Source organism: Zea mays, chromosome 7 (assembly GCF_902167145.1).
Source record: "Zea mays cultivar B73 chromosome 7, Zm-B73-REFERENCE-NAM-5.0, whole genome shotgun sequence".
Lineage (NCBI taxonomy): Eukaryota > Viridiplantae > Streptophyta > Magnoliopsida > Poales > Poaceae > Zea > Zea mays.
The window spans coordinates 179,757,032-179,780,618 of NC_050102.1; the positions used below are offsets into that span (position 1 = coordinate 179,757,032).

General features: G+C 45.2%; 3 protein-coding genes, 1 long non-coding RNA gene and 1 other non-coding gene across 5 annotated transcripts; 3 read left to right on the plus strand and 2 right to left on the minus strand.

Annotated features, from left to right (window-relative positions):
- The first annotated feature begins 291 nt into the window (after positions 1 to 291).
- Positions 292 to 1,551, plus strand: LOC100384059 (uncharacterized). The gene has a single exon (XR_002263863.2). It is a non-coding gene; the product is annotated as an uncharacterized protein (transcript).
- A 2,764-nt stretch (positions 1,552 to 4,315) lies between these two features.
- On the plus strand, positions 4,316 to 7,449 carry LOC100217144 (uncharacterized). Its single transcript, NM_001359648.1, has 8 exons — positions 4,316 to 4,741; positions 5,591 to 5,704; positions 5,771 to 5,839; positions 5,931 to 5,950; positions 6,038 to 6,090; positions 6,207 to 6,237; positions 6,429 to 6,510; positions 6,973 to 7,449. Exons 1-8 carry the CDS (start codon positions 4,375 to 4,377, stop codon positions 7,167 to 7,169), a joined length of 933 nt encoding a protein of 310 aa, NP_001346577.1. The 5' UTR covers positions 4,316 to 4,374; the 3' UTR covers positions 7,170 to 7,449.
- A 298-nt stretch (positions 7,450 to 7,747) lies between these two features.
- LOC100281514 (serine carboxypeptidase 1) lies at positions 7,748 to 10,495 on the minus strand. Its single transcript, NM_001154432.2, has 7 exons — positions 10,059 to 10,495; positions 9,502 to 9,893; positions 9,087 to 9,359; positions 8,876 to 8,994; positions 8,664 to 8,756; positions 8,442 to 8,547; positions 7,748 to 8,299 (listed from the first exon to the last, which is right to left on the minus strand). The coding sequence occupies exons 1-7, from the start codon at positions 10,459 to 10,461 to the stop codon at positions 8,111 to 8,113; spliced, it is 1,575 nt and encodes a 524-aa protein (NP_001147904.2). The 5' UTR covers positions 10,462 to 10,495; the 3' UTR covers positions 7,748 to 8,110.
- A 7,848-nt stretch (positions 10,496 to 18,343) lies between these two features.
- Positions 18,344 to 19,275, plus strand: LOC103633513 (uncharacterized). Its single transcript, XR_556549.3, has 3 exons — positions 18,344 to 18,681; positions 18,861 to 18,910; positions 18,995 to 19,275. It is a non-coding gene; the product is annotated as an uncharacterized lncRNA (long non-coding RNA).
- Positions 19,276 to 22,364: 3,089 nt separating this feature from the next.
- On the minus strand, positions 22,365 to 23,346 carry LOC103633514 (Lactoylglutathione lyase / glyoxalase I family protein). Its single transcript, NM_001159159.2, has 2 exons — positions 22,985 to 23,346; positions 22,365 to 22,867 (listed from the first exon to the last, which is right to left on the minus strand). The coding sequence occupies exons 1-2, from the start codon at positions 23,269 to 23,271 to the stop codon at positions 22,501 to 22,503; spliced, it is 654 nt and encodes a 217-aa protein (NP_001152631.2). The 5' UTR covers positions 23,272 to 23,346; the 3' UTR covers positions 22,365 to 22,500.
- Positions 23,347 to 23,587: the final 241 nt, after the last annotated feature.

Consider the following 23,587-nt stretch of genomic DNA (forward strand, 5'->3'; position numbering starts at 1 on the left):
GCGTCCAGCAAGCAGTGGCGGTTGGGCTGATGCTGATCGGGTGGTGAGCTGGGGCAGGCCGTGTCCCTGTCCCGCCCGTTCCTTCTGCCTTTTGACCATGATGAAGTGAAGAATCCAAGGCCGCAGAGATCTTGCGGCGTCTTTCCCGCGTCCACGAGGTAGAAGTAGGAAGGCGAATGAATAGCGATCCGTAACCGTTGCCGAGTTGTGTCCATCTCGTTCCTTTTTGCTGCAGCTTCTAGCCTTCTACCCAAGTACCAAACGTGCTTAATACGTACGTGTGGGAAAACTCGGTACACAATACGTGTGCGGCTTGGTAGTCACTACTCCTTCCACTGCCAGTAATGGAAGCAGGCGCCGGGGGAGGAGAGCCAAGCACGCCGCGCAGCCGGACCCTGCCGTGTAAGGTGCGGCTCCAGCTCTTCTGCCTCGAAGTGGTCGCTGGCGGTCTCTCGGTGAGTCGCGACGGCACCATCAACCGCTCCATCTTCAACCTCTTCGACCTTCGTGCCCGCGCCAGCGCGCGCCCGGATAGGCAAGGCGTCCGGTCCACCGACATGGACGTGGACGCGTCGCGCGGCCTGTGGGCGCGCGCGTGTTCTGGCCGTCGACGGAGGCGTCCTCGTCGCCGCTCCCCATCGTGGTGTACTTCCCCGGCGGCGCCTTCGCGCTGCTCTCCGCGGCCTCGTACGTCTATGACGCCATGTGCCGCCGGTTCTGCCGCGAGCTGGGCGCCGTCGTCGTGTCCGTCAACTACCGCCTCGCCCCCGAACACCGCTACCCCGCCGCGTACAAGGACGGCGTCGACGTGCTCCGACACCTCGCCTCCGCGGGCCTCCCCGACGGCGTCGACGACGTCCCGGTGGACCTCTCCCGCGGCTTCCTCGCCGGGGACAGCACCGGCGCCAACATCGCCCGCCTCGTGGCGCAGCGTTGGACGACGGCCAGTGTCGAGTCATCATCCTCCCCGCCGCGTTCTAGCCCCGTCTGCCCTGCCGGCGCCGTTCTGGTGCAGCCGTACTTGGGCGGCGAGGAGCGGACGGAAGCGGAGGTCAGGCTGGACGGGGAAGGTGCCGGTGGTGACCGTCAGGGGCTCGGACTGGATGTGGCGGCCGTTCCTGCCAGAAGGCGCCGACCGGAACGACCCAGTTGCGCACGTGACTGACGAGAACGCTGACCTGGCGGACGGCTTTCCACCGGTGATGGTGGTGACTGGTGATCGGTGGCCTCGACCGCTGCAGGATTGGTAAAGGCGGTAGGCCGACGTGCTGTGGAGGAAGGGGAAGGCGGTGCGGGTGGTGGAGCTCCCGGACGCCATTCACACGTTCTTTCTCTTCCCCGAGCTCCACGACTACGGTACGCTCGTGCAAGCGATGAAGACGTTCATAGACGGCAGCAACGCATCTCACTCGGCTGCCTGACTGATTCATCAGACTTATTAGGAAGTGTTGTAAGGCTATCCTATTTATGATTAATGTTTTATGACCCATATTAAATAATAGAGATTAAAAGTTTAATCTCAACCATATTAAGGACTGATTTGGTTGCCAATAAATTGGAGAGGATTTGGAATAAGGGGTTTATTCTCTATGAATCCCCCTCTAATTGCTCCAGTCACCAAACCAACACTAAAAGATAAATTTAGAATATATTTGTTGTGAAACTGATTGAAGTATGGTGTGCCGCGCTCTCCCCTCATCAACCATGAATGTTAGTAAAAAGAGATTGAATCTCTCAAGAACTATTAGCATTTTTGAGAGAGTGTATGCTTTTAATAGCATGGATTGTAGATTTTAACGATAAAATGCTTAGAAACATTATATTTTTAAAGTAGATATACTTTTAATAGTAAATTTTAGAGTATATAAGATGAATGTTGATATAATTATAGAGTGCAGAGACACTATATTTTTAGAGTAGGTATGCTTTAACAATGTGAGATATAGGTTTTTAATAATAAATTTTGGAGTACCTAAGATGAATGTCCAGAGACATTATATTTTTTGAGAGTGGTACACTCAACACTTCTAGTCATAAATCATTTGTCTTCTAGTCATAAATCGTTTGTACCTGACATGTACATGACATTACTGAATTAGTAATACAAGTTGGCCTTAAAATTCATGTAGAAAACGGTAGGCTCCTCTGTTGCCTTCTCCAAAAAAATGGGAAGAAACAACCCCTAGAAAATTGAGCGAAGCTAATAGCCCAAAAAGAGACTTTCGAGGCTCTCTCTCTCATCTTTCCCTCTATTGTGAAAATAGGAGGTGTGTTTTCAATCAAATGAGGTGATTCTACCTGGGCTTCTCCTGAAAATAGGGAGTTATTCTTTCATATGAGCCAGAGTTAGAGGTGAAGCCAGTGATGCAATAGCTCTACCAAAGATACCTTAGAGCATTTCTAACAATGGTCTCAAATTAAATTAAGTTTCATGTTGAAATATATGACACGTGTCTTAAAATAGCTTCCAACAATGATCCTATTTTATAAAATTTTGATAAACACGTATAAGACCCAAATATAGTGTCTAGTACTCATCTACGACCCCTATCCCGTTTTTCCCATGATCCTACCTTCCCGTGAAACTTCATCGTACCTAGGGTAACCTAGGGTGTAGGAACGTTGCCTCGTTTGGAGTGCTCGTTGCTTTGGCCATTTCGACCCGCGATGATACTGCTCGTTGCTTTTGCCCTTGCTGCCTCGCGATGGTACTGCACGTTGGGTCTCTATGCCTGCAGGTTGCCTAGCGCCTTCTCTACTGATGCGAATAGCATATGCAACTAGCGGTAGTGAATAGCAGATGGCGTGGCAAAAAACATTTCCCAAACTATGGCAGGTTAACAGATTAGTAATTATAGGACCTATTGTTGGATCTAAACAATTTGTTGGGCCTTAAAATTATTTAAAATGGTTCCTATTTTAAAAATTAGGACCCAATTTTAGGACTCTCACGGCTTCCAAAATCTATTTTTAGGAGCATCTAAAAAGTTATTGGAAGTAGATTATAACCCTTTCTCCGACAGTTTCCCTAAAACGAATCAAAAATATTTTAAGCTAGATCAGATCAGCATTCGTCTTATATCGATATCTTTTTACGGATGCATTTTCTTATTCCGCAGCTTTAACGTCTGCATAGCGACCAAACCTATGCCGCCATTAAGGTCGGTGGCGGTACATGGGCGGGAGCGACCAGCGAGGGAGGATCAAGGATCAACTATGGGCCCAAGCAACAATAGAGGCCTGACCAACAACGGAGGTCCAATAGCAGGGCCGCATGACGACAGGTTGCGCGGCCGTGACAGCGGACACCCTGCTAGTTTTTGCAAACGAGAAAGAATTTGTGCAGAAAAATACACACAAAGCAGTAAAAAAAAAGAAAGTTTGCTCGATTTTGCATGCGCTTGCGTTTCTAGGGAGCCCAAAAGTTTTATTTTTTCTAGCTATAAATGAGATAGTTTAGGGCTACGAAAAAATTAGAGGAACTTTAGGATAGTGTTGGAGACAAGATTTTGTGTTTTTTCCAAAAAAAAAAACTTAATTTAGAAGACTGCTTGGATGGAAGGATAACAACACCGTCAGAGCATCTCCATTAGTTCTCCAAAAAATGCTCCATAAACTCTGATTTAGTAAGTTGTTAAATATATATTGTAAACAAAAACTATCTTAACATCCAACGGTCCCCAATTCTTAAACCATTGAATATTTAAATTATGTTAACTCGATGGTAAATTCATTATTTTCTTAATTTAAATTATTTGAAGTACATCAATTCATTATTTTCTTAACTTGAATTATTTAAAGTACATTATTTTTACACGGGTGGGTGCGAATTTGATGGTGATTTTATGGTGTGATTGGGCTATTGAGAGGTGAACAACTTCCTAAGTTTGGCGACTAAATAGTGATATTTTAAAATTTAGTATAAATTAGGATCTCATTTAAGAAACTGTTAACACTCTAAATTAAATATATGGAGGTTTTTTTTTGAACTTCTGGAGATGCTCTCATGGTAGTGGAGGATTACTCCTTGAGTGAGCTCTGAGCTGCGCAGTGCGCACGTCCATTCGACCCACGTGCTGACACTTGACAGTGACAGAATAATCAATTCAAAACTGCAAATGGCTGCGTAAAAAATACTAATACAGTATGAAAGTGAAAATGAGCCGGAGACCAAGACTGGGGAGACAGCACAGTCACGGAATCAAAACACAAAAACGATTTTTACAAACAAAATAAAAAAGACTTTCCTAAAGAGAGAGAAATGACGACAAAAACAAAAGAGAGACTTCAACTGGGCAGGCGCCGACGGCGACGTGTGGGTGGTGGCGGCTGGTCCCAAGCTCGGGGCGGGCGCGACGCGCGAGCACCGCACCGATGCCGATGCTCCTCCCACCCCCTCCCCTCCCCTCCTCCTCATCACCCAACTACTACCTCCCATCCCATCCGCGCCCTCCTTCGGTCCTCTCCCATCCGCTCCGCTCGCAGCCCCTCCCCTTGCCCCCCGCGATGTCGTCGTCGTCACCGCCGCCGCGGCCCGACGACGACGACGGTGCGCAGGAGGTGGGCGCCAGCGATGGGAGGTCGCTGGGCTACGGCGAGGCGGAGTACTGGGACGCGCGGTACGTGGAGGAGGGCGGCGCGCCGTACGACTGGTATCAACGCTACGACGCGCTCCGCCCCTTCGTCCGCTGCTTCGCGCCGCCGGCGTCCCGGATCCTCATGGTTGGCTGCGGCTCCGCACGTACGCAATCCGCCCCAACCCACTTCCTTCTAGTAACCAGTAACTCTACCCATCGTACTATCAGCAACAGTAATAGCGGACGAGCGGAGTTTTCCTTGTTGCGGCGTTGCTTCGCTTTCTTCCAATAATCCCTCGATGTTCCCGAAAATAGAAAGCTCAGGTCAATTTTCTCCTCCTCTTGTTGCTCGTAATAGTAAGCAATCTGCGAAATGCGCCGATAGAATTGAAACCACTGTTTGGGTTTGGCCACGCAATAGTAGTGTCTGCAGAAGTGTCGGTGCCTAGGTGGTGATTTGGTTGCGCTTTTTTTTTGTATCTTTGCTTAATTACTGTACGTATATCGTCATGGGGCATGACAACGGGACAGGGTCTTTCTCGCGCCACTTCTTTTCTGCCAAGTCGTTCTCTTGGTCGGTCTACGTGTTGGGCATAGTGTTTCATCTGCTGTTTACTCTGAACGGAATCCTGCTGCTGCTGTGGATTGCTCTACGGACTACAGATATGCCACTTGTGAAGCATACTGGAATTGCACGCTCTTGTTTCTTGTCACTCGTCTACGCAGCATTATTGTGTTTCTTTGCTTTTCCTTATGTTGAACGTGGAGTCACACATCCCGAACCACGAACCAGCACTTGTCTGTATGATTTATTTTAATTCGTCCAGGAAACAACAGGGTTGTACAGTCGATTGTCTCAATGCACTCTGATCAGGCTAGTCCTGTAGTACAGCAAGTTTGCTTTTTGTTCTTGTCAGGCAAACCTCCACACTTTCATGCTTCTTCTTTTCCTTAATCACATTCTCCGTCCTAATTAATGCAACTAATCCAATTTTCTTCTCTGATGCCTGTAGTCATGTCGGAGGATATGGTCACTGACGGCTATGTGGAGATAGTGAACATTGACATTTCGTCGGTTGTGATTGAGATGATGAGAAAGAAATACTTCGATGTTCCTCAGCTGCAATGTATCCTTTGACTGTTTTTATCATTTCCCCCAATCTATTGTCCATTGATACCCTTATGAACTGCAGACTTGCGCATGGATGTTAGAGATATGAGTATGTTTCCGGACGAATCGTTCGATTGTGCAATCGATAAAGGTACACTTTTCCTGCTATGATGTTCTGTTTGTGGCCATTGCTGACACGCATTTGAAGTAATTTCACTCACTTAACTTTGTTAAATTCTTAGGGACTCTGGACTCATTGATGGTAAGTAGGAGTAGGTAACATTAAGTCACCATGTCTTTTTCCTTATTTCTGGACTTCTTCAGCAATGCCGTCTTGCTGCTTTCATAGTGTGGTGTGGATGCTCCCCTCAGTGCAGCTCAGATGATTTTGGAAGTGGACAGGTTTTTTAGTGTCTTGCTGCCTTTCTGAAGTATCACTCTGCAGTGTCATCTGGGCCAAGATATCTTGTAAATTTCAACAGCCCTGCAGCCTTATCAGTTATACTTTTTTATTGCAGGCTTCTTAAACCAGGAGGAACCTTTATTTTGGTACGCACTTTTGTACATTTGCTCTGAAAGTAGTGCTGTTGAGGACAATTTTGGGTCTGAGTTCTAGATTATTTCTCCATTCCTCTTCTTAGTCATGGGCCTATGGGCCTTAGTCACATACACAGCCCAGCATCAACAATGTTGAAACCCTGGTATGCATTTTGACCCAATTTTCGTGTGTGAACTTGTAGATAACATATGGTGATCCATCGGTACGAATGCCTCATTTGAATCAATCAGCATGTGACTGGAAAGTTGTACTTTATATTCTACGTACGTATCAAACTTTAGTTTGAGTTTTTACCCCTTGCTTTGGAGACATATATGTTGTCCAACTGACAGTAAAATTTGTACAATGTGGTATGTTTCCTTTTCCTTTTGTATTGTGATATAACAGTACAATATTGCCTTTTTTTCATGTGCAATGCAGTTGAAGTGAGAACTGAGTTGTTCTTTCTGTTTTCTCATGAATATATTGTCTGTTCTGTTACATAAAATGACTAATATGTGTAATTCATTTCACTTAACTCTGGGGTGCTGCAAGAAATTTACTTCAAAAGAATGTCATCTGTTAGTAGAATTAGTGGTCCATAGTACCCCACAGAGCGATACAAAAATGAGGATAAATGATGGTACGATAAGATGGAAACAGATAGCTGTGTAAAAGCCTGCTGAGTAAAAAAAAGTGAATATTTTTTATGCTGGCTTCATCAGTGCTGTTTTAATGTATTGCAGCAAGACCTGTGTTCACTGGAAAGATAACGAGGCGTGTACTGGATCCTGTTCCACTGACCGAGAGGGGTAGACTCCCTGATGGATTTGTCCCAGAGGATCCTGACTCCCATTATGTCTATGTCTGCAAGAAGATGCAGGGATTAACAGGCACAGGTTCCCCAACTGTAAACCACATAGAGAGGCAAGGGGAAGAATAAACAAATAGGCTGATTTCACCTCCCACAAGATTAGTGGATTGTTATGATTTATATACAAGATCAGATACGTTTCCACCATTGTTGTGGCCATCCAAATGTAGAAGCGTGCCATTGCATATCTAACTGATCTTGTAAAAGTTGCAAGAATCCGGGAGTCAATGCTTTGCGCAAGAGCTGTCCTTTTTCTTTCTTTCTTTTCTGTATCATCTTGGGAAGCACAACGGAATTGTTTGGTACATTCGAGGAAGAGATTTATTTTTATTACGCCCCGTTTGGATCACTGGAATTGAATTCCATTCTAATAATAGTAATTTAGGCATATATCAATTAAGCTAATTCACTTTTATACAAAATATATTTGCATACTATTATTAGCAAGATGTCTTAGATATTTATGTGCTACATTTTTATTATAGAGGAGTAGAACGAAGAGTGTCATGTAAGTTACAGATTAGAAACAAATTCTAATCATGCATAAAATCATTTCCTATCCTCCACCCTATGAATTTGAGATAACCTTATATCTGAACTTTGGAAAGTGGTGGAATGCCAAATTCCAAACTAAATAAGTTACTTTATTGAGTGAATTCCAATTCCTTTAAAATGAAGGGATCCAAACGCCCCGTTATTGTTCGAAGAAAGAAAGGAATTGGCGGGGAAGTGAAAATTCTTTGTTTCTAATGATTCGCTAGCACTGATGCACCTGCACGACTGAGATTTATGGCATCAAATTAGCACACTAAATACACCATGGAACATAACCTACTTACTTATTTCGTGTACAGATTTCTCTGCCTGTGACTATGACTGTATAATTGCCTTTTTTTTTTGCAGACCTGCAGTTACATGATCCGCAAGGTGCGTGTGTTTCCAATGGCTTGATTCCCTTTCGCTTTCTCTCCCTCGCTCTCAGATACATGTTGCTGTAGTGCTGCCAACCGCTAAGCCGACTCGCACGTTTTGCAGCCAGGAAGCGTTTTGCCTGCAAGGAAACCCTGGACAAGCACGAGCGCTCGCCTTGGCTGGTAGCTGGGCACCTCGTGGCCGGCTCCTCTGACGGTGACCAGGCTGAGGCTGCCCTTCTCCTTGCCCTTGTACTGCACGGTGTAGCCGCCCACCTCTCCGGCGCCCTGAGATGAGAAGTTCAGTTCGTCATACCGTAAACACGTACTGAAATGGTCACCACGAAGTGCCAGAAAAGAAATAAACACCGTATGTTGTTCAGACTAAGAATGTTTGCACTGCGTTTATGCTTGCTTGAGAGTAGAGCACCTGAGTGCTGCTGAACCATGCCCTCCATTTTGCGGCAACTGGGAGCTGGAGCTGGTTCACGGAGTACCTGCTGGAAGTGACCGGCACTCTCCCATCGGTGTCTCCACTGAAAAAAAAACAGCAGTGACATCGTGTTCAGTGAGTGCTACTACTCGTAGGGCTGTTTGCTTTGGATTAAAACCGGCTCACGGTGGAGGTGACACAGATGATGTGCTGGCGTACCTGTACACCCAGACCCTGATGTCGTTGTTGAGGAGCTCCGTGAGAATAGGCAGGACGGTCGTGGCGCTGTCAGTCCAGCGTCTCAAGACATCGCTGAAGAAAATAGAGTGGACAGCGTGAACCGGAAGGAACGAAAACGAAATCGTGCGCCTTAAGCCAGGGCGCCTCGTCTGAATGATTGTGCTTGGCTGCTAATCATGTAGCTAGCTGACCTGCAGGCGGACCAGGGGTGGTCGAGGCGGGTGACGTTGGCGTGGAGCGCCCTCTGCACGTCCGGGTCGTTGAGGTACGCGTTCACGTAATAATCCGAGCACGGGTCAAACCTGTCCATCTGCACCAACATTTATTTTTCTTCTTCTATTTTTTAGCTAGTAGCTTAGCTGATGATGATGAGATCGACGGCGGGCCGGCTGACGTACGCACCGAGGGGGTGATGGGCGGCGAGACGAGGCCGGGGGACTGGCAGTTGGGCGCGTAGATGTTGTAGATGTCGATGTCCTGCAGGGCCTCGTCGGCCTCCGACGTCGCTTCGTTGCACTTGTCGTTGGAGGCCGCGGCGTCGGCGTCGGCGGCGGCGCTGAAGTTGCAGTGCCTGCCGATCGCGTCGGCCGTCGCGTCGGAGATGAGCGCGTGCGTCCAGAAGAAGTCGTACATGCCCTTGGTGTCCGTCCAGTCGTTGATCACCGCGTTCCCGATCTTTTTTTAATTGCCCACGGCCACGCGCGCCCCGGCGGCACCGGCACCACACGAACGAAACCTGTCAGTTATTGGCTGCACGACCGCCCGCCGCCGCCAGCATTATTGCCCGCACGGTCACGGTCACGTACGTCACACGTACCATGATGCCCCTGAGGTTGAGGGGCGACGACGACGACGGCTTGCCGGCGGCGGCGTGCCCGAGGATGGCGTGGGCGAGCTGCGGGACGTAGTGGCCGGCGTAGCTCTCTCCGGCCAGGTACAGGTCGCGGCCCTTGTACTCGGGGAACTTCTCCATCCAGTTGAGCAGGAACCGGAGCGCGTCCTCGGCCGTCTTGTTGTCGCCGCTCCGGCTGTAGTCAGCCGTCGTGTTGGAGTAAGAGAAGCCCACGCCGGCGGGGCTCTCCAGGAACAGCACGTTTGCCGCGTTGTTCCACGCGTACGGGTTGCGGTACAGCGTCTTGCCGTCGCTCTTCACCCGGAACGGGCCCAGCTCCTCCATGGCGCCGTACCCCAGCGACGAGCACCCGGGGCCTGTCCGTCCGTCCACGCCCATCAGCCCATGGCATAAACGCCGGGAATCAAGGGGTCCACGTCCAACGCGTGAGATGAGAAGAGATCGAAGCAACCAGAGCGTGACCGCAGTTAATAAGTCAACTAACCAGCTACCTACTCTAGGGAGTAGGGAGCAAGCCATACCTCCGTTGAGCCAGAGCAGGAGTGGCTTGGCCGCCGACGCCGACCCGCCGCCCACGGCCTCGGCGAGGTAGTAGAAGAGCGCGCGCCCGGCCGCGGCGTCCACCGTCACGTACCCGGCGTACTGCTCGAAGTCCACGCCCGACGGCTGGCCGGGCAGCCTGTCCACGCGGTCGTCCTCTTTGCGCCCCACGCCCGGCGACGCCGCGTGCCGGGACGCTCTGTCCGTCGCCGCGACCGCCAGCGACGCCGACTCGGCCGGCCACGGCGACGACCCGCGCAGGCGCGCCAGGTAGTCGCCCTGCCGCGCCCGCGCCGCCTTGGCCGTGGCGCCGGGGAGCAGCGGCAGCGCGAGGCAGAGCACCGCCGCTGCCAGCAGCAGCGTGCTGCTGGTGGTGGGTTTCATGGTGCGTGCTCTGTCCGGTGGTTACGGTGCTGGGCGAGGACGAGCACGAGCACGTCGGGCCCGAGGGCGTCCGGTATATATAGGCTGGCATGGATATGGATGGGCTGCAACTGCGAATGCGAGCTGGATCCTTTGTTTTTTTTTCTTTCTGTCTAAAGGAGAAGGATGGATTTGCTATTTTGCTGAATTCGATGTGCAGTGGGGGCGGGCGAGACAGATGACAGGTAGGAATTGGTGGCAGGAAGGATTCCCCATTTTCCAATCAAGAGGATCAGTGGATCACACACTAGGCTAGGCATGTATTATATATTTATGGTTGTGCTTGTGCATATGCTTGTGTTACTGTCCAGTGTCCACGGTCCATTGCTCTTGCTCTGTTCTTACTCTAGAAGGGGAATTGACATGAAGATCCTGTCAAGTGTCAATATTCTATATCTCAAAAGTAGCGTTTCAGAAAAATAAACAAATTACAGTAAATGTCCTACCTTATTTTCTGTAGCTAAAACTTTTAGGATATGAACTAAAAAACCTCGTTTTTTTCTAAATAAAAGATGGTGACTCATCTCCCCTATCCTACAAAGAATCTAGAACATAAGTTTTAGACAATTTATTGCTTTTGGGAAAGACCGCACTCCCGCTATTATATTAAAAAGAGACTGAAACATAGTCTCTGTCAAGAAAATTATCGAACTTTGGTCCTACATCACTAGCGGGCAGTTATCGTCTACTCTATCCGGACAGAGGATGGCGCGCAGGACGTAACCCGAGAACAGACAGGGCACAGAGAGGATTTTTTTAACCAAACCATAAATTCATCTTCGAGGGGAATTGAACTCAGAACTTGTAGATGCTACTCAGAAGCTAGACAATTCACTACACCAGTGGTTTTCAAACAACTTATAGGAAGCAATACGAGAGATCGAGTGGAGTTGCTCTGCCCCTCCTAATCAGGATGCATGTCATTTTAGTATTCTATTAGGTTAAACCTTTTAAACTCAACCATTAACTATAAGTATATGAAAAGTTAAGTTGTTTAGATCCTCAACACATGTTTGATATAGTAGTATATTCATCATAAAAAACTACTTTCTCAATACATGATTTTCACTATTCAAAATGGTATATCCCAACAAAAGTTTCAATAAAGAGGATCACCCACTAGGCTAGGCACCGGATGGCCGATGCAAATGCTTCTATTAGGGCATGTTTGGTTCACAACATGGCTTGGGACTGCTCGGCTAGACAGGTTGATCCAGTCGACAGGCGCTCAGAATCAACTTCATGAGGAGCTACCTGGCCCAAGCAGGTTTGCTAGGGTCAAAACCAAACAAGCCCTTAATGTCTAGTGTCTAGTACTCTAGTTTTGCTTGGGAAAGGACGCCACCAGCGTCTCGATCTGGTATCCTATCTAGTCTTCTATACCTAAAAGGAACTCCCTCCGTTTTTTTATTTAACGTTTACAGTCATTTTTACACGGTTTGACGTCAAATAAAAAAAGGAGGAAGGTAGTAATATTTTAGGAGATAAAGTTGAAGATTTTATATCTCAATTCTTGTCCCTATGAGTTTTAAGTTATGTCCCAAGAACAACCTCCTTTTTCCTCTTTTCTATCTTTGAAGAAATATAGGAGACAAGTTTTAATTAATCTGTTAAAACTGTGATCTTTTATACCCTAAATTGATTTTAATCAACTTGTAAGAGATACAATAGCCCTATTTAGTAGAGCAATAAAAACGTTTCTACGAGAAACTGTACAAATGAAGCGAGAACAAGATAAAAGCTGGTCTAACACAACTTTTGCAAAAAAAAAGTAAAATTAGGTGCTATAGACAGAAACGTCGATCAAACTTTTTTTAGCTTGGGCTATTCAACATGAAAAGTTAAGTTATCTACTCACAACACATGGTTAAGTTATATATTCATCATGAGAAGTATTATCACTATCCAAAATGGTACTAGGTATACCCCACAAAACTACCAAATCAAAATGTCACATCGTTAGATTGTGCTAATGTCGTAATCGACCTTCGTTTGGAACTAGAGATAATAGTATTTAGCGGTTGCTTTTTTACAAAATTGTCAAGTATTTAGAGCGTGTTTGAAATCTCTAGAGCTAATATTTAGCTAGCTAATAATTTATTATCTAAAATAGACTAACTAACTGTTAGCTAACTAACTATTAGTTGGGGTTGTTTAATTAAAATCTCTAGCTAATAGTTTTTTAGTGTCCCTGAGTCCAAAGGCTGGGTGAAAGAATAAATGGCAATACTATCTTTCGTCAACTTTTAGTTGATTTTAGCCGTCTCAACCCAACTAATGAACTAATTGTTAATTAGAAATTCAGCTAATAATTAGTTGGGCTTTAGCTGAACTATTTATAACCCCTATAGCTAATTTTAGTTGTTCACAATTATCTCTAGAGGTTCAAACATGCTCTTAGATTTGGTCAAGAGAAATAACTGATTTGCCAAAATTCAGTTGTCCGGATTTTTTTCTTTTAGGCGATCATCATTGTATACAACCTATATCAAAATTGTAGCTTTAATTCATTCTAACTTTTATAGAGATAAAATAAATTTTTAGTTTAGAGAATAAAAAAAAATCATTGGACTAAACTACAAATTCGATAAAATATATGGTTTGTATTGGAACAAAGCCAACTAACAATTTTTTGGCAATGGAAAAAACATGTTCCAACCTTTTGCATCAAGGATGCATATGGCTTCATAGCACAATTAACATACTCAACCTAACAAAAGCAACAAGTACTCACTCTGGTGTCCTATTAGTTGTCGTTTTAGACAAGGTTCGAGTCAAACTTATAAAATTTTGACTACAAATAACTATTTTATTATTTAGTTTTGAAATCCAATATTTTTATGCACTTATGTATCTTAAAAAGTACTTTTATAAAAGTATAAATGTCTTAAATGTTTATTTGTATTTCGACAAAAAAACATTAGTCAAAGTTATATTTTACAGACCATGTCGTTGTCCTAAACGACAACTAATAGGACACTGGAGGGAGTAACAATGAAGCACATGGTTCTCATGAACACAAAAAAACTAAGATGCCTCAATTCTAGCATTGCATTGTCATCCATGTGTTGTAAAGATGTCCATTGCTACCACTTCTAATGCGTGACAAATATCTTTGATATCTTAGTGTACCTCATCCTTTTGCAGCCGTCTCCAGAATCTGAGCCAGTAAGACCCCTTAAAAATAACATGCATAACTTTGAAGGTATTTGTTTCCCATTAAATACAATATCGTTGCGGCATAGCCAGATTGACCAGAACATGGTAGCTACCCCTATTATAATTTTTTTCTTATGAGCAATTCCTTTGCTACTTTGTTATGTCCCTATAATATGATTAATATTATTGGGATTATCTATATTTAGAGCAATAAAAATAACTCTCCATACCGCTCTAGCTAAATAACAATCGAAGAAGAGGTGTTGGATTGTTTCATTTTGGTTACAAAAACTGTACTTTAAGCTTCCTTTCTCGCTTCTCTTCTTCAAGTTGTCTTTAGTAAGAATGGCTCCTCTTTCTAGATACCAAAGGAATATTTTGATTTTAAGAGGAGGTTTTAGTTTCCACGGCCATCGCGGTTGATTTGAATTTGGGGTGGTCATTAGACCATTATACGTAGACCGAACCGATAAATGTCCAGATGCATTTGCCATTTGCCGTCCACATAAATAGATCTCTTTCTAAGCCTATGTCGATGTTATCAACCAAGTTCAACAAGTGTTGTCTTTCTATCAATTTGATCCCAACAATTGGTCTACCAAAAGTTAAGTGTTGTATTGCCTGGGGAATAATGTCTACAATTGTTTTTTTTATAATTAAACAAGGACAAAAAAATATGTTATAGCACGCATAAAAGTACTTGCACAAGTTGATGGCAGTGACAAAAAATATCTAGATATGTGAAATATAAGAGAAGTGGAAAAATGAAGGCGCTAAACAAACTCTCCATCAGATTCTACTGCTTTGATAACTTGGTAAAGACATGGTCAATTCGAAGTTACTAGTTGGGTTAGGAATGGACCTTTATTTTCCTGCTGTTGTTTCGTCGGTACAAGTAGACTTTCGCTTGCCATGCTAACACTATGGTATGACCTTAATGAGCACTGGAAGTGTACATGAAGGAAACGGCATCAGCATATAATAAACTTAACCTTGAAGGTTCAAACTAACGCTGGAAAAATGCTACCTGGTTCTACGCAGTGTCAAATCGTCGGACACAAAAAAAAAAGACAAGTGGAAATCAGAATGAGCGAAGAATTCTCACATGTTTGTAGGCCAAATATATGGGCGCGACGCGTGATCGACAGAGGGAAACCGTGCATTTTGCCATGGCGCTATAGTATATATATGGCTTAATTTTACAATTACAATAATTATTCTTCATCTATTTTACACGTCGTATTAGATTTGTCTTTCACATAGTGAATTTATTTATAAAACATAACTCTTATGTTGTTAATTTACACAACCTTTTTAGATTTATCATCAAAGATAGAAGTGTTTAATTTAGGATAGAACTAATAATATGACGTGTAGAAACAGAAAAAAAGTATCTGCGTACTTGAGATACAACGATGTATTGATTATGTCCAGTTCAATAATTAAAGCACTAAGTTGAATCATGATCATCTAGAAGTTGATTCCTTAAAGACTGATAGAAGATCAAACACGTTGTTTTGGCCACACCTTTACGCCACTTGCTTGCCACCCTTAAGTATTGAGGAGAACACCTGAGCCTCAATTAAGCCTTGAGAGGCCCCTTTTTCTCTATTCTCTCTCTCTTTTCTTTTGCTCCTTTATAGTATCGGGACGTGAGGAACTGTTTCATGCATGAAATTTATGTATGTTCATTCAATGATGACTTTTTCAACTTTAAAACTTATCAACTTATAGTCTTTCAAAAATAGTATTATAATAAGTAATTCGTAGAAAAAAAAAAGAAATATATAGACTAGGTTAGTTGGAAGTGGAAGTACCTTTAGGCCTCTCTATTCTGATCGTGCTCCAGCTATGTTATCCATAATCTGGTAACAACGAAAGTACACAATTAGGTACTAGTAATTACCACGTGATTGGGAGTTAAGCTTTTGGTCAACCTTTTATTATATTAGGGTCTTCCACTATAAAAAAAGTCCACCACTTCTAGTAGTCTCTCCGATCAGTTAAACATGATAAAACATATGATATTAGTTATGAAATCTCTTTCGATGGAGTTATTTGCTTCTTTGCACTCATTAAACATGGGCTTTCGACAGAATGCCCTCGTTCTAACCGGTGAGGCGAAGGCGGTGGTCGAGACTCGAGAGGACGAGCAGCCACGAGGCGGGGAAGACGAAGGAGAGGATGGAACGGAACAGGTGGTGGGAGGAGGGGCAAACCGAAAGTTTTGATGGTAAAAAATCAATATTTTTTTTGCTAAAAAAATAGCAGGAGTGCATGGTTTAAGAAATGCATACGAGTGAAGCCCCCATAAAGAGTTCCTGCAATCAGCCAATGAAGTTAGGCTGACTCCCTACGTATCCAAACTTGTGAGGGGATGTACAACCCTATTTAATATGAGATCTTTTTAAAGATGATATTTAGGGATAACTGAAAAAAATACAAGAGTCAGGCTTTTCACGAAATGCTTATTTCTAAATAACTCTATATATGTTATCTCTTAACTGCATTTATAATCTATGAGTTCAGAGTTGTATCATATGGTCCTTTAATTGTCTCTTATATTTGAGCAATTTTTACATAAGTGGACTGAGAACTGAGAAGCGAAGTGTTTGGTGGCCAGAATCCAATTCTGACGACCAGAAGCCGAATCAAATATAATAAGCCCTATAAAGAGTTTGCGCGTCTAGCCGATAGAATTAGACTACATACTTCACCTTGTATGAGCATGTACAACTCTATTTATAATATGGGATCTAGGATCTTTTGAGAGTGTTTACGGATAACCAGCGTCAGCAGATTTGGAATCCGTGGATGCGCACGCCGTCGTACTGTACGCTCGCGCTACGGGCCAAGTGATCGAGCAAACGATAGTGTGGCAGAGGATGAAGGCAAACAAGCACCGCCTCGTTGCAAACGATAGTGTGGCAGGCAAGACGCCTAGCCGCCGGCTGCGTTGAGTTCCATGTGTGGTTGTGCTCGCACTCGCAGTAGTAGCCGCCAGTACGAGTACGTACACCACGCAATTTCATGCGTGCGCGCAGACAATGTTGTCCATGCATGCAATGCAAAGGTTTCATCGAAGACGAAGCTAGGAAACCATCGTCATGGTGCAGCTGGCTCGCCTGCAAGATCCTCTGTACCCACGTCAGCAGAATTGGAATCCATGGATGCGCACGCCGTCGTACGTACTGTACGCTCGCGCTACGGGCCAAGACGCCAAGTGATCGAACGAAAGTAACACTTTTACAGTGCTTGGTGAAATCTCCGTTGGAGCACGATGAGGTTTGATTAATTCGTTCAGGAGCCCGGATGTGCGGCGGCAAGAACGTCCGGACTGGGTCGCCGTCGAGCGGTGTGGTGCATGGACGCTGGCTCTCGCGAGTGGAGCCGTGACGCGTGTGCAGGTGTGTATGTATGTCGTCGCATCGCCGCGCACGAATGATGCTGCATGCAGAATGATGCTGCTGCCCACTGCAAGGAGGCCATCGACTAGCTAGCCCCGTAGACCCTGTGCATGAGGCAACAAATGGTATTGGTCCCAATCAATCAAAATCAGTTTTTTTTTCAAGAGAACTTATCCGGTGCATATTAGATGTTGGTGTATATATGGTGCACAAAAAATTCTAAAAAATTCATACATATATTCTTTCCATCCTACTCCAATTATACACAAAATTTCAAGTTTAAACTTGTCATACTTTAGCTGGAATAAAAAAGAGAATTAAACTTATCAGAAATTTTATCTTTTTTTATTACAGCTAAAGTATAACAAATTTGAACTTGAAATTTTGTATATAAACAGAGTAGGATGGAAATAACATGTATGATTTTTTCAGAATTTTTTGTGAATTTTGTTAGTTCATGTGTACTACATGTGCACCAGATATATTCTGTTTTTTTCAAGCTCAATCATCATCTAAACAGGTCATGGTTTTTTTTCAAGCTCAATCACCATCATATCTAAACAGGTTGCATTCCATGTGGATGAGCATATTTACTACTGTTGGTGATGTTTGTATTATTCCAACACTGTATTCTATTTGCTTGGTCGGGAAAAAAAGATATTTTTTTTGTTTTTTCTTCACTAGAGGAGAGATTTGTATTTTTGCCGTTACAAACAAAATGGGCTTTGCAATAATTTCCATCATATCTATATTTTATAGACTCAGATGGACTCACAAGTCAGAGTGGTAATTATAAAGAGACAATCTTTGCATTGCAGTGGCAAAAATACAAATTTATCTCACTCGGCGCAATCGGAGAGAAGAAGAAGACTGGACTTCCGTTGGGCTCTTGGTCACTTTTTCGATCGGGTGATCGGGTCTAGCTAGTCGTCTGCAGTCTGCACTATGCAGCGTAGTGTCATGGCATCCACGTCCTCTTGGGAACTGGAAGAGCCCACGATAGTAGACAGCAGTCAGTCACCACTCCAGCCACCACGCTCGGCCCGCCGCCGTCGGCATCCTCGGGTTCAATCGTTTGGCCCGCCCGCCCGCACGCTTGTCGCCAGCCTAGCCTGCTGGCAGCAGCTGTCCTCTCGTTCTGGTCGGCGCGCGGATAAACAACACCCTACCCCTGCGGGCTGTAGTGTGAAGAACTACCGCGTGCCGTCGCGTTCGCTGGCCGGTCCCAGATGTGGTGGTTGAGGTAGACGAGTAGCGACGCCGAGACGGGCGCCAAGATGCTCATGGCAGTTTCTGGCGCAGCTAGCCAAACGCAATTATCCGCACTCGCTTTCTGTGCACTAGTGGTGGTGGCGGCCGTGTCCTTGTCGGCTCGCTCGGCAGTCCGTCGTCCCCGCTCAAATTGGAAGCTTTCCGGTGGTTACGCGGTACGGGCGGGGCGGCGGCGTCATATCTCTTTTCGAGGCACGACGAGGCGGTTGGAGGCTTGGAGCGTGTGATTTGCAAGAGGACAGGACAGGACAGGAGAACGCCCAAGTTGAGGTTTGAGCGGCACACGTCGATGAGATTTTCTAGAAATTCTGTTGAGGCAGTTAGCTGCTGGTGTCCAATGCAGGTACCTTCTCAAACAGTGCCGTCCCATCTAGCCACTCTATGTCTTGAATTTTTGTATGATTAGAGTATCTAGCTGCAGTATGATAAACTTAGTTACTTAAAATCTACATCACTAAACAGTAAGCGGTTTTGATTCTAGAAACTAATTTTTGGTCCCTCTATTTTATTCTATCAATGGAGGATGGCTGGCGGTCGAGACTGAAACCACGACGGCGGAGTGAACCAGCGAGGTATAGTGTCACCGCACCTCGTCCTCGTCTTTGGTACCATACTGCAGCTGGAGCTTATTTTCGTTTCCTTGCAACTTCCGCAAGCTCTCCGTCCGGTGGGTGGGTGCCGATGCCTGTACTCCCCGGGCTTCATGTCGATTCAGGCGCTTGAGCTTGCTTTCCCGAACACAAATGTTCAGTTTGCTAATTACCTGGTTCGTTGTTTCTGTACAAATAGAGTTTGGGTGAAGTCTGTTCACCATGACACTCAGTTATGGTATTTGTGCCTTTTGACTATTGGTTTGTTTGGTGTGAGAGTTGTATTATGATGAATACACAATGTGAAGTTACATATTTGATTCTGAGAAGCTTTAATGTTGTAAATAGCAAGTATGTCCTTTTTACCATTTTTGCCAGTATTCAAGGAACCATCAGATCAGTGTGAATGAGTTGTATACGTAGGGAGTAATCTGTAGATTGTATCTGAATAACAAGGTATAGATGAGTATCTAAGGTCATGTTTGGTTTCAATTAGTCCTAGAACTAAACTTTAGTCCTAGGACTAAACTTTAGTCCCTACATGTTTGGTTTTAGAGACTAAACAGATTCTAAAGTCATTAAATACACTGTCCAAAGACTCAAATGCCCTTAGAATATACTCATAATATTAGTTATCTATAAAAAAAGGTAAGGGTAACATGATAATTATGGGTTTTTAGTCTCTTTTAGAGACTACGTGAAGAACTAAAGACTAAATCATTTTAGTCTATATTTTAGTCCTAGTGTTTGGTAAAAATGGGACTAAATGACTAAAAACTAAAGACTAATCTTTAGTCCCTCTAACCAAACACCCACTAAGTCTATTCGTGGGTATACTAACATTGTGCAGAACTGAAGTGATCGTGCATGTCCCTTGCCACCTAGTCAATATTGGGGGAACGCATAGAAGCTGATGTTGAAGACTCTTTTTTTGTTGTTGCTCTAAGGCTGTGCGCAGCGGTTACCGCTGCCTCTCCCCCTCCCCTTGCATGCGGCGCGTAGGGGGCACCCTACGGCCGCAGCGGTGCCCCCTACAGCGCCCCCTACGTGTCGGTCTCCTTCTCTCTCCCCCAGATCTAGCGTGTCACTGTTCATCACCCTAAACACTGTGCTGCGGGTCCATGAGTAATTGTTAGTAGATAAAAAATTGATAGTTGGTATAGAAAATGATATTTTATAGTGGTAGTGGGGTATAGGGGGAGTATTTAGGGGGAACCGCTGCGGGAGATGAAAAAATAGGGGGGAAAATAGGGGGGAAAATGATATAGGGGGAAAAATTTAGGGGTAACGGTTGCGGATAGCCTAACGGTGCCATCAGTAATGTGCCGTCTTTATTTAGCTTAGTGAACTTGTTCCTCAAGTTGTCTTCTTGGGTTATAGGCCGTTCCTGACTTTTTAGGGATCAGGTGCGAAATCTGAAATAGAGGCCCCATCCACATACAATATATATATTACACACTATTTTTAAGTTTATAAGATAATAAATATAAAATATAGCAAAAACATATACTTGTTATCCAATGTCATTTAAAATATCTTCTAACATTTTGTGATACAAATCATCGTTTATACATTAAGATCAATCTTATCCAACAACTTCTTTTAGATACATATAATCGTTAAACCATTTAACCTCTCTTAACGTTTATACATTAAGATCAATCTTATCCAACAACTTCTTTTAGATACATATAATCGTTAAACCATTTAACCTCTCTTAAGTCATCGTTGACCTTAAATAGTTCAAAAAATATTTCAATTTTAAAAATCTTCTCTCCGTCGATGCAACCATCATGTATATAGTAAATAATATTCTGTCTAGTGGATATTAGATAAGTAATCGAGACATTAGTTTAACAATCTAAACGAAACTAATCGATAGCGCATCGCTCTTGCGTATTTATGTCTAGGTAGATATGCTTAGCGGGAAAAAGTGCTAACGTCCAGTGGCCAGAGGGGGCTTCTGTTTTTTTGAGCCCGATGCGGCCGCACATTCGGCACCCCCTCAGGGCCGGCCGTTATAGCTCTTTGACGGCCTTAACAAGATCACTCTCCTGGAAACACACAACACCACTGCATTTCACATCCTAGATCTGGTCTCAGCGTCCTCACTAGCTATCTCTAGTTATATTCTGACACTAGCTATCACTAGTTATATTATGTTATCTCGGCATCACATTGTTGCAATTATAAATACTAAGAAAGTAGCTAAGTTGTTAGCTCAGTTATCTGACAAACTTTGATCGGTACCAAATAAAAACTTTGATCGGTACCAAATAAAAAGGACTTCGATCCTGTTCACTCAACCAGGAGGGAGGATGAACCTGTTTTTCAGTTTTTTAAAAAATTAGCCCAACTTTTCGTGTTTCAGTTTTTGTTTAAGGAAACTTGGAGTATACACAATAATTCTTTCATAATTCTTCCCTAAATACTTTTAGCCCGCCACCAATAATCACTTTTTAGTGATAACATTTTAGCATCCTTTGGAGTTTGCTCTTTTAGTGGTAACTTTTTAGCATCCTTTTGGAGTTTGCTCTTAGTTTTAAGTTTGCTTTTAGTTTTAGATACGGAAAAGTACAATAAGACTAAAATAGAAAAAAATTAGCATCCTTTTGGGGTTTGCTCTTAGTTCCAAAAGTTTGCTCTTAGTTTTAGATACGGAAAACTAGAATAGAAAAAAATAGAGGTTTTAGATACGGAAAACTAAAATAGAAAAAAATAGAGAGACTGTCCATAGAACATCTAAGTATGATTACTGAGCTAAAAAAGAGCCCATAGTATGTATGACTACCTTGCAAGTTTCGCCCACGAGAATATCAATTTCTACTTGTTATTGGCAGCACCGATGGTTTGATCGGTTTGTCAGTATTCAGTGTCATGACGCTGAAAATGGCGCTAAATAGGCTTGTGTTCAAAAGGCAAAGAAGTAAAGGAGGATGTGGTTGTGGGCCGGCGTCTGCGTAAGCCCAGTGCGCGCTATCCTGCGAGCGTATGGGCTAGCTAGCGGACTATTGTAACGCGCTATCCGCTCTCCTGTGACGTATGGACTAGCTAGCGGCCTATTGTAACAGTAGACAAGTATAAAAGAGCGAAGGCGTATACCATAAAAGGATATGAATGATACAACATAATTCCATACCCTGTTCTATTATCTCCTATTATCGTATTCCTTCATCCAGATAGCTGTAGCAGTAGAAGGCGTGTAATGGTTGTAGTCAGGTTCAGTTTAGATATTTTAGCCTGCCCTACTATAGCCCGCTAGAACCAAGCAGTGTCCAGGCTAGGCTGTCGGTTGCCTATTTAGACCTGATTGAGAATTCATCTTCCACGGTTTAGTTTCACAGTTATTCCACGGTTCATCTTGCTAAGAATCTCCTGGTAACCGAAGCAGGTCAAAACTAGAACAAATTCGAATTCAAAACTGAAACTCGGCAGGAAACACGACCCAGAATCCAGCATAATTAAGAGCCCTCGGCGATTATATGAGCCACAAACTATTTCTCCCCCTGTGGTGCTGGGCTGCTGGCCTTGGAGGGCAGAGGGTCACGCGGACGCGAAAGCCCCCTCCCCCTCTACTCGTCGCTGCCGGCGACCATGCGCACGGGCGGGTTGTGGCGGTCGCGGGGCAGCCTGAGGCGGCCGAAGGCGCCGGCGGGGACGAGCTCCAGGTTCTCGCAGTTGCAGATCTCGATCATGAAGCCGTCCGGGTCCCTGAAGAAGAGCTGGTCGATGGGCGACCCTTCCTCCTCGTTGATGGTCCGCTTCATGTACCGCACGCGCATCTCCCGCAGCCGCCGCTCCATGGCGCCCATGTCCTCGCACTGGAACGACACGTGGTTGTCCATGGGGTCCAGCTCCGCCTCCTCCGGCCTCACGTCGGGGGCCCGCCGCGCGTCGTCGCGCTGCACGAGGTGGATACCCACGCCGTAGTTGAAGAGCCTGTAACCAGGAGCAGCAGGAGATGATTGTCACCTCATGGCTCGTGCATGTGTGAACTAATGGTCCGTTCGAACAAGTCAGCCGGCCAAGCCAAGTATATATATGGTCCTTAGATACCATGCGCCGGAGAAGTCGAGCGCCGGCGGGCGCTGGATGAGCACGAAGCCGAGCGCCTTGACGTAGAACCGGACGGAGGCGTCGACGGATTCGCACAGGCGGGAGATGTGGTTGAGCGCCATCATCGGCGTCGCCGGCACGTCCTCGTACAGCTTCGCCGAGACGGCCGAGTCGTGGGTCGGGTCACCGACGAGCTCCTTCTCCGCGTGACGCCCTCCTCCTCCGCCCGCTTCGTCCTGCAGCAGCTGCCGGCCCGCAGCCGCCGCGTCCCTGCACGCTTCTCCCATGGTCAGTCTCAGTCCTGGCCTCTTGGGGGTGTTCTACTCTCCACGCGCTGGCTGGGTGTCGATCCGATCCGCCACAGACCAGAAGCGACGCCACCCGCGCGGCGCTACCTATAGAAGGCGAGCGGGGCTCTGCGTGCACGTGACCGTGACGCATGGCGCGGGAGCGCGGTCGTGCCGTCGCGCCGGAATGCCACGTTCCCATGCGCCGCTTGCATGGATGGGTGGCCTCGGCCGACGTGGCGGCCGTAAGGCCCGCCACGGCAGTAGCCTGGGACTGGGACTCGAGAGCGCGCGCCCCTGTCAGGTCGGCACCGTG